The sequence below is a fragment of the Platalea leucorodia genome (assembly GCF_965183815.1).
Source record: "Platalea leucorodia genome assembly, chromosome: 3".
NCBI lineage: Eukaryota > Metazoa > Chordata > Aves > Pelecaniformes > Threskiornithidae > Platalea > Platalea leucorodia.
The window spans coordinates 101,449,372-101,463,104 of record NC_138825.1 but is presented as its reverse complement, the minus strand read 5'-3'; the positions used below and the strand labels follow the sequence as shown (position 1 = coordinate 101,463,104).

At 38.9% G+C, this 13,733-nt stretch overlaps 1 protein-coding gene across 1 annotated transcript in view; it reads left to right on the top strand.

The window, feature by feature from the left end:
* Positions 1-13,733, top strand: part of MLIP (muscular LMNA interacting protein) — a gene marked incomplete at its 5' end in the record, with an annotated part of 117,263 nt that overhangs the window by 63,026 nt on the left and 40,504 nt on the right. Inside the window, 4 exons of the mRNA XM_082305991.1 lie at positions 7,880-7,945; positions 8,028-8,111; positions 8,206-8,265; positions 10,024-10,068. Coding sequence (XP_082162117.1) covers positions 7,880-7,945; positions 8,028-8,111; positions 8,206-8,265; positions 10,024-10,068 — 255 coding nt within the window. The remainder of the gene's footprint in view (positions 1-7,879; positions 7,946-8,027; positions 8,112-8,205; positions 8,266-10,023; positions 10,069-13,733) is intronic.

The window sequence follows — 13,733 nt, the reverse complement described above, 5'->3', positions numbered from 1 at the left end:
AGTTTAACAAAATTTTCTATCATGAGCAATGAGCTAAGTTTCTTATATGTTTAAAGGCATGCTTAATCACTCTGACATTCAGTTTATAACTTTATCAGAAAAGTCTTTCTGTTCAGGACCTAGTTCAGGAACTTAGCCTGTGTTTAATTTCTGTAAGATTAAGCTTTCCTGACTAAGCATTTAAATATGTATTCACATACACAGCTCAGTTGATTTCACTAGAAGTTTGCAGAGCCTGAAGACATTGGAGAGGGTGAACTTAACTGTGTAAAAATTTTGAAGATCATAATTTTGTCCTTGAAATATCACTGATTGTGTTCTAGTAGTTATCAGTTAACTGCTATAAATAAGACTTTTTTTTTTCAAAAAAGGGACATTGCTTTCTTTTCCAATGTTCTTTTAATCTTGAATGATTTTTTTAATCATTTGCATAAAATCTGATCCTTCCCTTACTTAAAGCTTGAAAGCACTAATGAAGGTTATGTCTGCTTTAGCATGCAATGCGGTCCAACAGAAATGGCTCTGTAGAGGAAAATAGCTGATGCAGGGGATCCTATACCCCTACAGAATGTATTTTGGGAGGGTTTCGTTTGGGCAGAGTGCCTGTTAGTGGCTGGAAGCATTTAGTGGACTCCTGAAGTGCCACTTCATGGTTGACTTCTTCTGAAAGGCATCCAGTTTGTGCACTCTAAGACTGTGCCACTCTGCAAACCGAGCCAGGTAGGTGACTTTGAGCAGGCCATTCATTCTAAGAGCACACTTCTGATGTGAACTAGTGGGTTAATGTCAGCCATCTCATTGCACTTTTTCAGAAGAAAGGGGATTCCTTTTGATGGTCTCACTGATGCTCTCCGGGGCATTGACTCACAACCTGCGTGTTACTTATCCCCAATACATAAAACTGAATTGTACAATCTAATGCTAGTATCTGTAGAAAAAGTAATGACTCAAAAGATATCTGTGTTTAGATAGATTTTTTGTTATCCACCACTTTATTAAAAATGCTAGCCTTGGTGTATCCTTCAGCAGCAAAAGCACAGTCATGTAAAACTAATAAGAAATCAGTTTTCTGCTACAGGATTTGCCTTCAGGAGAGGCTCTTGACTAATTTACTTTGTAAACTGTATCTTTCAGTATGGCCTGACTACATGCTTTCTCTCATCTTGGGAATTATGGATAATAATCTCCTATTGATCTGTACCAGCAGCTAATTATAGTGCTCCTAAGTTAGTCCTGTTGTATTAGCTGACATACATTTAGAGTATGGCTCTTAAAGGAAGCATGAAGGAGTTACATGGCACACACAGACCCCACTGTACCAAGCCCTAATATCCAACTATTTGCCTCAAAAATATTGGGGAAGGAACTGGGAAGGAACTCACGCTACATTATAGCTCAATGACAGTAATTATGTTGCTCCCATTTTATGCAATGCATTTTATGCAATGGATTAAAAAGAGAGAGACTCAAGACAATAAGATTTTAACTACATAAGTGATGTTTTATTAACATTAAAATAATGGTTATGTGGAGAAGAAGTTTCTGAGTGGCTTTTTTTAGCAAGGAAGGAAGGCACGTAATATTTGAAAGACACAGGTATTACTGAGCTGAATGCGTGATTAGGAATACATCATCTGCCTAAAGTGCTAAAAAAGTGTTTTGCTATGCAATTGAACTGGAAATGCACATTCTCAGAAGTCACCTTTTTCCACTGTGTGAGTAATCATGTTACTTAATTTGAGTGGTCATGAGAAATAAGATTTGTCAGAACTGCGATGTAGGTGATCCTAGTGACAATTCATATGCAGTATTAATTAGATCCCATGACAGAAAACCGCCATTGATATGTCATGTAAGGTACAATGCTTTGTCTGCCTCTAAATTGTCTTCTTGTGTCTAACTTTCTTTCTCAAGTCAATTTTTTCTTTTATGTGTGTGTAGATGCTTCAATTTCAGCCAGCATTTTTCAACTTTTTCTTATGAAACCATTAGGCTATCATCATCTTAATGTTTTTTCTAGAACATATTCTTCTTATCCTCCAGTACTCTTACTCAAAGTGAGTTGTTCAAATCTGTGCTGATTAGAAGAGAAGAAAAGGCTTATTGACTATATATGTGTATACTTTGGCAACCCCAGAAGTGGCTCATCAAATCTCATAACAGGCATGCTTTCCAGCTATTTGACTTTGTATGAACCTGATGTTCCTCACATCACCTGTGGTCTACTCAGAAAAAAAACAATCCAGGGTACCTCTTGGAAGATTGGGCTGTAACTTCCTTCACAGCCAGAAGAGCAAAAACTTGTTTTTAAGGGACTTATCCTCAGCATGCTCAGGCTCTGTCAGAGAGTAGCAAGAGTGGGCTGCTCCACAGGGAAGGTGAACCGGGATCCAGGGTGACAGCAAGGCTGGCAGGACAGTGTCCTCACCAGCAAGGGCACAGCTCCACAGTGCCTGAGAAAGGAGAGCAGAGATGGTGATACTGAGGTGGTGGTAACCATGGTCAGTCAGCAGTGCAATCATAGCCACACAGATTCGTAGCAATGAAGCAAGTCCACAGACTGTCATAATGAACTCTTCAGCCCAGCAGATGATAGTATCCACTGGCTAGAAGAGGAAGCTGGACAAGTTTAATGTAGGCACATGGCAAAAATTTAACAGAAAGAATTAATTAAGCATTAGAAAAATTTTCCAGAGACTGAAATGGGCTCTTTATCACAGAAATTGAAAAATCAAGATGGGACACTTTTCTGGCGTTTCATACAGTAATTTCAGGAAGTTCTGTGGTTCAGAGAAAAGGTCAGACTAGGAGATCACTGTGGTTCCTTCTGGCCTTATTAATGTTGAGTCAGTGAGTCACCCCTCTGCTGACACTCACTCTTCTATATCTTCTACAGTATACAGATGTGATCACGGTCTAATTCAAAATTCCATTCTTAATCAGATAGTATTTAAGAAGTAATACATCTATTATTTAGAGATTGTATTTATCAAATATCTATAAAAATATCTTTCAGTCAAAATAGACAGTGATGAAGACTTTATTTCAGGGAGCTACAGAAAAATTCTTAACTTTAAGTAGACAGTCTCTTAAACCAGATCCTACTTCATCTTCAGAATTACGTCAGATTTGAGATGTAAGCCAAAAACTGTTGGACGCTTTGAAATTGCAAACCAAAAAAGTCTTCTCTTAACAATTCAGTGGTCTTTGGTCTACAGCAAGGTCTATACAGGGGAATTTGGGTTTGCTGTATTTGTCCAGATACACACGCCCTCTGCATGCTGACTGGGGTGAACTTCCCTTATCTGGGTATCATTCTGATGGGAAGGAAAGCTGGACATATAGACCTGGGGAGAAGAGGCGCTGCAAATGTTCTGTTCAGACTTCCCCCAGTCTGAACTGTGGTGAATGGGGTGTGCCATGAAGCACACGTGCTTCACAGTCGAGGCTTATCCCACACTTACAAAGTCTTCTGAAAAGCGCTAGGTATAACTGGCTATGGGTGGAAGAGGTGCAAATGAAAGCACTGTTGTCTTACCTGGCTTGTATTTATCAACTAATGAAAAGTAGAGAACTATAAATTCATTTTTAAATAAATGTAGAAAAAGATCTATTTTATGTTATTGATTTTACCTGTTTATGGCTGTTCTTCACATTTTCTCTTGTCACAATGCAATTTGGCTAACCTCAAGAGAGTCTAAAACAGTCTTTCCATATGATGTTACGCTTCTAGGAAAACTCCAAAGACCTAGTAATTGCATCCCATCACCTACACAGCAGACTGACAGCAATGCAGTATATTCTCCTTGTGGAGGAAAAAAAGAAAAAAGAGAAAAAAAAAGAATTTTCCTCTTCATGCAGAAGGAAAAAGAGGGTGGGTTCTTTTTCATGGAAAGAAAGAAATGCAGCCGAGGAAATATGACAGTGATCTGCTGCATTGGAGACCCAGCTTTAAGTTCTTGCCTTGAGGGAACTCTTACCTATTATATTATCAACCATCCATTTGTATAGGGACTGATCATGGCAGATGCAGATTAAAGTCACTCCTTGAAATCATACAGCAGGAAATTGGAAGCCAATTTTTCCCACACTCAGATGGTAGACCTAACTGCTGGACAATTGACTATTATCAAGCATGTTAGGACCTTTCTGGACCTGGAAAACATTTCTGACAACAATTTGTTGAGAATATTTTGATAAAAAAAGATTTTAGTTTTCCTCAAGTACTTCTGGTGTGCACTTACTAGGTGAATTTCTTGCATCTAGATTACATGTTCATGTCAAAATGCTTCTCAACACTAGAGATAAATACCTAGTAGTAAGAAAGAAAATTATTTGTGCAGTCATAGAGTGATAAAGGACCTAGTTCATCTGTAATAATAACCAAGTATGCCAATGTAGGAGCAGGCTATGAGCTCCCTCTTTCTTTCAACAGCCTTGCAGCTTTTAGTATTCATTATTTTATCAGAGGAAAAGTAGTCAGGTCTTTTCAGTATCATCTCCCAGGATCTTCAAGGGATAAGTTAAAGGGACTCATGGTATGTGAAGTTCCGTTATACAGAGGGATTTTTTTGCATGTGCTGAGGGCTTAGGAAAAGATATTGATGGGAAAAATACGCAAGAGAAATGCTTTTGCTCAGCCTAGGGGTTTCACAATACAGTAAGAAGGAAGCTGTGTCAGATTGAGATTACAGTATTTGTTTTTTCTCCTACTATTGATGTGGTTCATTGGTGGATGAAACAATGTTCTATATTTCCTATATGTTGCCAAGAGCTTTCATTCTTCTGACAAAATATTGGAGATCCTGTTTGGATCATTTACCAGTATCCTTTCAGCTCTGATATGGCTTTAGCAATCAAATAGCTTGGGGGAGAGAAGTGATGTCATCATCACTGACGTCAATGACATATATGCGTCACATCCCCAAAGTTGCCCTTTGCAAGGAAAAAATTACTGGTTCAGCAACTGGTTATTTCATCTGAACATTTAAATTCTGTCACAAATACATTTTCATTCTCTAAATTGCACTCTTTTAAATTGTGGTTCCGCTATTGTTTTTCATATATAATAAAAAAATTTGAGTGCCTAAATAGGAATGTTCCACTTTTAATATTGTTAGACCATCAGCATAGGAAGTGAAACTTGAATACTGTTCATAGCATTAATCAACACTACTGTAGATAGCACTAATGCTTTAAATTAATCATAACATTATTGCATGATAACTCCAGTAATGAGTTCAGAAACACCAGTCATACTTTTTTAATCTCACATTTTTCTCTATGAGAAAAAGTAAAAAAAAATGCACTGCTGGAAAAAAAATTGAGTTGTATTTTTGAAAAGCTATCAACAGATTAAACAGAACCTTTTTTCTTTGTAGTGGTGATTGATAGGGATGCCTAAAATCTAGTTCTCTTTGTTTCTTCTCTTTCTTTGGAGGACTCAGGCTGTTTAAAAAAAAAAAAGAAAAAAAAAAACAAAAAAAAGAAAAAAGGAACAAAAAAAGAAAAAAAAAGAGAAAAAACAGAGAAAGAAATTAGATGGATCACTTTGAAGATTAAGATTTTCCTTCCCCAAAGGTTCAAAAAGGGAGAAGAAAACTGCAGCTTTCTCCAGCATGGCTCCTGCATGATGGCCGTATCTCAGGGGGACTGTGGAGCGCAGAGACCTTGGTGCTGTGCTCACCTGAGTTCTTTATTCAATGGAGGCTCCTAAATGCAAAGATATTTGGGTACCCAATTTCTACTGAAACTGATGGATGTTTGGTACTTAAATTATCAAGAATCTTGGTTCTGAACAGACGCTTGTGCATGTGGCTGTAGTTCCTCTAGAAAGATTCCTCAATATCTTCTGGGTAGTTGTTTCTTACCCTTGATTATGTTCACACTCTCCCAACTGCTCTGGTGACGTGAAACATGTAGTTTTTCTTAACAATTACCTTATTATGTTCATTACCCTACTGGTTTTTGGGAGTTTTGAGAAGCTTAGCAATTTCTCTGTTCCAAACCCGTGACTGATTAAAATTTGTTATTTTTCCTAACTCACATTCAGACTCATCATCTCTCTACAACAGGCTGCTTTGGCAGTCCTGGCCCTTACAGGTACTGGAATAATTCTTCTACTTCATTTTATCACTTCATTTTATGTTTACCAAGAGGATGTAATCTAGAGTGAAGCTGAACCGGGGACACTGTACTCTAGTGTAGCGCTGAGCCTTCTTCAGCTGAGTCCTCCTTTTCTACAGGACTGCCTGTTGATCTGAGAATATAGCTGGGTAGCAGTGATGAGACAGCAAAGATGAGAGAGAGTACTTATCTTTTCATTTTCTGTCTTGGGATAAGATTATATTAATTTCTGTATGTCAAAAATAATCATTCTTTTACTTTTTTTTCCCTTTTGAAGTACAACTACTCTAAGGCCAACAGGTTTGTCTAGAGCTAGAGGGGAGGGAAGAAATCTGTTTGGAAAGAAAGTACTCTTAATTTTTTCTTACTGTACTTTCTGATAGAAGACATGCTGTTCCATAAATGTGCTTCTGTGCAGGATCATTTGTGGCTGGTATTAAAACAATATTAACAGTAAATTGTCATTAACTTTTCAGTTACACATACATAGATGTATGCTGCCAGTAGCTGGACAAGGAAAGAAAAAAATTGTACTCAGCACAATTAAACTTAGAAATAATTACTTAAGTATATGCTTATTTTCTTTTTTTTTAAAGATTCAGCCATTTTCCTCCTAGCTCCATGTATGTCTTCTGTGACTGGTAGCCTTCATACCCACCTCACTGGTATCAGTCTGTTCCCACAGAATCCCACATGCTTTAAAAAGTACTTTATTGGAATGGTCTTTTTTTCTCTTATTATCATGTTTTGGTTTTTTTTTTCCCAAATAACTAGCAAAAAGAAACTTCAGAAAAACACAATGTGTTAAACAAAAAATCCACAAACCCCGTGGGTCCCTCCCCTGTAGTCCAGCTTCATGCATCAGCAGGCTTCCAGAGTAATTTTTGGTCTCAGCACGGAGCCTATTTGAAAATCACTTCAAAGCAAAAATGGGTGATGGCAGTGAGAGTGTGCCTTGCAGACTCTGGACAAAGATGAAAGGAACTGAGCACTGGAGTTTGGCTTTTGAGGGTGTTTTGTGACTTTCCTGATAAAGCGGAGGGATCAGGAAACTGATTCCCACTGTTCTCAAGCCTGCTCCAAGTACAGGCATAGGAAAGCGGGAGGTATATCTAAGCACAAGAAGCTTGTGTTTTGTTTTGGAGAGACTGCATACCTGCTTAGTTTGATATCGCATATGTCTAGCAAGTATTTTGCTTTATACATTTCTGATTTCGGGCTAAAATCCAAAAACATCGAGCACTGTTTTTGTTGCAATGTGGAATCACCATCCTCTTTAAACAGGAGGCACTTTTTAAAGAAAATGTCTACTGGAGGAAAAGAAAGGGCCTCCTGCATGCTTGGACCCCTGCCTTGTCCACCTGCTTACAGCTGGTTGCTTTCCTCCAATGGTGCGCAACAGGCAGCCCCCCGACCCCTCTGTGGCACACGGCGTGCATTCACTGCGTTACGTTTGCTGTAAAGGAGGGGGGCATTGTTGAAGACAGTTTAAACTGGTAGTTTCTGATCTCTAAAAGCAGAGACAATTCACCTAGCTTGAATACTCTCTCTCCCTCTCTGCAACCCCCCCTCTAATTCAGAATCAGAAGTTGGTAAGCTGAGGAACCTTACTTTGCCTGTAATTTCTTTTTCCATCTTTCCATGGTGAAACAGAAAGTGCCAACTTTGGAAACACAGTATTGCAAAAAGTATATGTTTGCTTGTTTTTTAAAATTTTGAACTCAGTATCACACCAAAATCTTTTGAATTGCAGGCATTAGAAGAGCCAGCCAAGAGTGCTAGTATGACTGAAGGCACTGCTTTGGACACTCATTCAGAGGTAGTGCTGTTATATTTCTTTCAAATCTCTACTTGAAAACAAAAAGCAAAGGTTAACTGAGTGATCCATCCTCCTTTTTCAGATGTGCTCCCCTGCCCAGCTCAGACAACAAACAGAGGAGCTGTGTGCTGTCATTGATCAAGTCCTGCAGGACCCGTTGACTATGGTAACCCATCAGTATGTGGGATTGACTTTCTCTCTTCCTTTCCTTTTATCTCTTGTCATAATAAGTCTGTTCTCTGTTGAAAATAATTTTCCAGCGCCGATGTGAGTCTTCTCCAAGTTTTCTGCAGATGAGCACGGAGTCAGATGTTGGCAAGGTAGGTGAATAAGCCCACCCACACACCAAGTGGTCTTTCCAGGTAGATATCGAAGCAAGCAAAATTACAATAGAGCCTATGGCAACAGTAAAGCCTATGGCAACAGAAAGCTGCAGCTGAGAGATGCAACATCAGCAAAAGTGTCTGGTGGTTTAAAAGACACGGAAGGACAGAACTGTAGCCCTGGAGTCAGTGCAGTCTTTGTTGCAGGATGCTTTCTTGAAGTCAGAAGGAGTTATATTATGAAAGAGAAACTGTTTATTAAGGCTTCAGAGGCTAGGATCCGCAAGGAAGAAATCCTTCATACCTTGTCTTCCATATTGCAGGGTCTCTGGCCATCTCCCAGATTTCATCCCATCTATGTGTCCTTACTACAGAGGAGCCAATATTTCTAGCCTCTATAATTGGAAACATCTTTCACAACATTTTTTTCATATTCATTATTGGTTTTCAAATAATGGAATGATTAAATGAATAAGTAGACTTGCTCTTAAGTGCTGACTTCCTTTTAACTCTGGCACCTCACAGGAGGAGGATGTCTGCTACATCCATTTACCCTGGATAACTCAGAAAGAGGTAGTGAGAGGCAGGGATAACTTTCTATACTGATGTTAAAATTCTGGTTTCGCTAAGTTATATTGATGTGCTTTCTGGGTTCAGAAGGATGACTAACGAAGGGAAGAGGGTCCTGTACTCAGTTTGCCCCAGGTAAATTTAAGTTGGTTGTGGTAACTATAAGACACTGAAGATGGCAGAAATCCAACTGGAAACAGGAGGAAAGGGATTTTTGGCAGAGGAACACATCAAAAAGTTAATGCATTCAAAATATCCTGCACAATGTTCAGTCCACCATGCAAACATAGGGCACAGAACCATCATTCCTGAGTGGCTATATTCAATATATACTTCAAATTTAATTTTCATTTCTGAAATTACTTCTGTCAAACAGCACACAGTGGTTAATCAGGCTTCAGGAAGCTGAAAGATGGAACATGATAGTAGCTGAAGAGGCAGGCAGAGACTGTTATTGAGGGAGTATTTTCCAATGCCTGTGCTAAATCCAAAGTGGTTAAAATGCTGCTACTAAGCTGAGCTATAGCATCCATAACCTGCTTCCTTGGGCAACTGAGAATTGAGCCTTGAATGAATGGAAGGCATCTGTTTGTTAGCAATCATGAAACCAAATAAAGGGGGCAAAAGGTGAGTTTAACAGGATGCAGCATAGGGTCCAAGCCAAAGGTTGTGAGGACCTCAGAATGAGAGAGCAAAGTGCTTAAAATGGGGGTAAAAGAGAGTCATAGGCAGGAAGGAAGAAAGAGTGTATGTTGTAAGTAAATGCCTTAGAAATAGCATGGATTAGTCAGATGAAAGCAAGTTCTTCCAAATGAGAACATGGAAAGGTGCCATTTCCGGTTATTTTGTGAACAAATGTAACTTAAATTTATGGGGCAATCACACCTATGGCTATCTACTAATAAGCATTCTGTTATGACAGTTCTCAGAGGTAATTTAAAGGCCATCCTCAATAGAGTGGGATCAATGTTTTTGAGCAGTAAAAATGAAATAGTATTTTCTATAATAAACATATCAAGCAAAACTTTAATATACCTTATTCTTATGTATGGCATGAGTCTTTCTGGAAAATTGAAGTTTTCTTGAATTCAAGCCATTAACAACTTGCCACAATGATGAAAATCTCTTTGAGTTACTCCTCAGAGTAACTCTTTGCTCTTAATATATCTATTTATTTTGTACCAGGTCTCAACAACACTGCAGAGAGCAGCTGGGCGTGAAACCAGATATGTAAGTACTTTCATACATACATTTTGCATGCAAAAATGTCTAATTTGTCTGCTCTTGCTACAATACTGGGTGACTCTGGACAGGCATCTACTCATAACATGAGGTGTTGACTACTACAGAGAAGTGAGCATGTTAGAGCAATTGAGACTTGACATGTCTTTCCACTGCTGTAAATCCATCATGGCTGGAATCTCTTCAGTGCGGTGTCTATTCATAATTTTACCTGGGTGAATATGATGTTAAAATTAATTTCTTCACACACTTCTTTGTTGTTGTTTGCTTCAGGCATGGGGCAAGAGCTCAACTGTTTGGCAAACAGACTGTTACAGGTGCTAACGGGTGCATTTGTTTGAACTCAGCCTGCACTGTAGGGGACTTGCTTTGGTAGAAGTCCTTTAGTTCTTGCCTATCCATCAGAATCTGGGGTTGACTCAAACTTTTCTTTCCAAGGTATAGAGCTGGCTGAAAACCCAGAGTTTATCCTTAGATGAATAGAAGCTGTTTTGTTACATATACACACATTCCAACATATAAAGATAATCACTATATTGAGTCATGTGTTCAATTATTGAAACATTAAACCCAATTAACATGTTAATTCTCACTAGCACACATAGTTACTGCAGGTTCCATATTTTACTTACAGCTCATCTAGTCATGTGGTAAGAAATCTGTGCTTACTATTAATCATTCAGCTTTTCTATTGAACCTCAAATCAAGGCAGTCCTGGCAAAGCAATAGACGCCTTCCAGTTTTATGCCAGTACAATGCCTGACTGATCAATTCAATTTTGCTTCTTGAATGTGGTGGTATGCATATTTTATTGCAGACTGTGATTTTTACTTGACAGATTGTACTGGCTCATACTAATTAGAAAGGATATTGGAAGACAGCTTTTTAATGAAATAAAAGAGTGTGTTTCAGAGGTAGTCTGTGAGAACAGAATATATTTAATACCACTCCAGTGCTGATCTCCAGCTCCCAAAAGTGTGGCTGACATATACCATAAATTCAGGCATCCAACTTATATGCCTAGGCATACAGTTAGGTTTTCTTTGCTAGGACAGAAAATCACCCTTACAAACTCTTCCTTTCCTGTCTCCTCTGGAACTTTCTAGATAAATGAGACAAATAAATATTTAAAAATACATTTGGGAATAATGCAGAGGATTATTGGTAGGCTAACCTTTCCTATAAATTGTATGAGCATGTTAAATTTTCTGTGTGTCAGAAAACAGACCGTGGTCTCCAGGCTGTGCTGTGGTGGCTGAACTTGGTGGGTACAGGGTCTCCTGGACTCTGCCATCACTGCATTCTGCAGCAGAGGCTCCTGAGGGATTAGCCAGGTGTCCCTAACAGCCCCCATATATCACAGCTCTTTCCCTCTCTCTTGCTCTGCTTCCTTCGTAGGACATACAAAGGCTACCTCTGTCCCAGCTAATAAACCAGGTGGTGGCTTGTCCTCTGTCCCTTAGGGTGAGGGCACACTGAGGTGGTTTTCCGTAGAGTTGTCTTCTCCTCTTCTCCTCTTCGCCTTCCTTTTCCCTCCCCTCAAAGCCTGCTCCCCTCCCCAGGCCCAGGGTGGTCTCATCCCTTCAGCTCACCGAAAGCAGCATGGTCCATGCTACCACGCAGACCACGATGGAGAACTCTCTGGAAGAGTGGTAGTTGGTGTGGACCAAAGCATGCAAGGGAGTGTGCTAACCATTAACTGGAAAGGACCTGTTCCTGAGCCTCTGTATGTGCTGACTTTTGTTCACTAGAGGAGATATAGTCTGGGGCCAACATTTCTTCACAGTCGGTACAAGACGTCTGTTTTGAAACAAGGTGCCTACTTTGAGCCAATCTAACAGTGTCTCCAGTAGAAATCAGGAATGAGTGTTGTATGAACACTTGTTATCATAATACCAAATTGTGAGCTCCCCCAGGAGGTCTGTGGTGTCTCATGTGAGCTGTCTTGGAGTAATGGTTTTCAACCATCCTTTTTTGCAAATCTTTTTTTCTTTTAGAAGTAGTCTTTTAGTTTATGCAACTGAATTAATTTTATTAGAAAGAATTAAAATGGTAATTTAGCAATATAATTTTCTTAATATTTTTGTATTCATGATGTCTGATATTGAGACACTTGTCAAAATGTTGCTTAGGAGGTGGTTTTGGTTAAAAGAAAAGCCTTAATTTATTTATGAGTCAGAGATAGGAAAATCTGTCATCATGCTAAAGTATTATTTATAAACACACACACATATAAATAAAAATGTCTGACTTCAGTAAAATTACAGCAGTTTGTACCAGCTGACAACTAAGTACTACAGTTGCCATTTAACAACTTTTTAAACTGTATGGTCTTTGATATGATCCCATTCACCATTTTGTAATAGTGCATCTCTGTTGGCTTTAGGGATGATACTGCTGATTTGTAATAATAATATAATAATTCTCTCAGTAAATTACTTTTAAGGCTATTGAGTGCCCTTATACTTCGTTATTGTGTTTCCATATAAATACTGGCACCAATGAAAGCTTTCTTAACTTTAATTTCAAGTTCTAGCAAATTTATAATTTTGTCATTTAGCTCACTTACAACTATTTTAAAAATAATTTCTCACGATTAATTGGAATAATTACTTTGCGTATTATTGACATTTTTGCTCTTCTTGACAGTTCTATTGCAAAAAAAAAATCTTTTTTGAGTGTTATAGACATGACACACAAGTGAAAAAATGAGAGAACATGAAGCAGCTAAAAATGCTCACAGACATGCAGAGATAAGTAGCGCTTTTCTTTATCTGTGGTCTGCTTTGCTTGTATACATTTCAGGTAACCCTTGTGAAATGAGATTTACTCTTAATTTGACCACTCAAGTGAGAATTTAATTCCAGCCCACTTGTATCTGTAGATCATTCTGAAGTGCTTTGATGTCTTTAAGCTCACAGTGAGACTGGTCGTCACAGTTGGTTAACGGTATGAGAGTCCCTAGTATGTAAGTAACCACTAGTAAAAGCTCTAGTTTACTCTGTCAAGGGCAGAAGATGTACTTCTCATATATTTAGTGCTAAATCACAGTTGTCCCCGTGTGGGTGAGAAAGGTTTCCTCCACCAGTGGCTGTTTAGAAATGTGAGTGCTTTCAGTGAGGAGCACAGTCCTCCATCATGACTCATGGTGCTGCTGTTCTCATCACCAATGCAGGAGTAAAGCCAACAGTTCCAGGGAGTGATTAAACACCTCTATTTAGCACTTGGGAGATCACATCTGGAGTTCTGTGGCCAGATCTCTGCAAGGTCTTTGTCACAGGGGAACAAAGGAAGAGCATGTTCTTCCCTCTCCAAATGCGCTGGAATTGCTTTTCTGCTTGAAACAGTGAGAGGAACATCTAGTTGAGTTCATAAAAATACAACTGTAGTGGTCCTTCTGCGGAGAGTGCAGGCTGTAATGGCACTGGCTTGTCTTCTACTACAGCTATAACATCTAACCATCGTATCTAGTACTTTTTTTACCACCATACTGAAGAATATTCACATTTTAGAGTCTCAAGGCCTCCAAATCACACCTACATCAAGGAAGGGCATGTCATCTCTACAGAAATACCATGTTATCCAGTGGAATTACTACAGAGCTTGAAGGAATTGATTAGAGGGTTCAATGCACCAGAAATTCTGAATCTCAC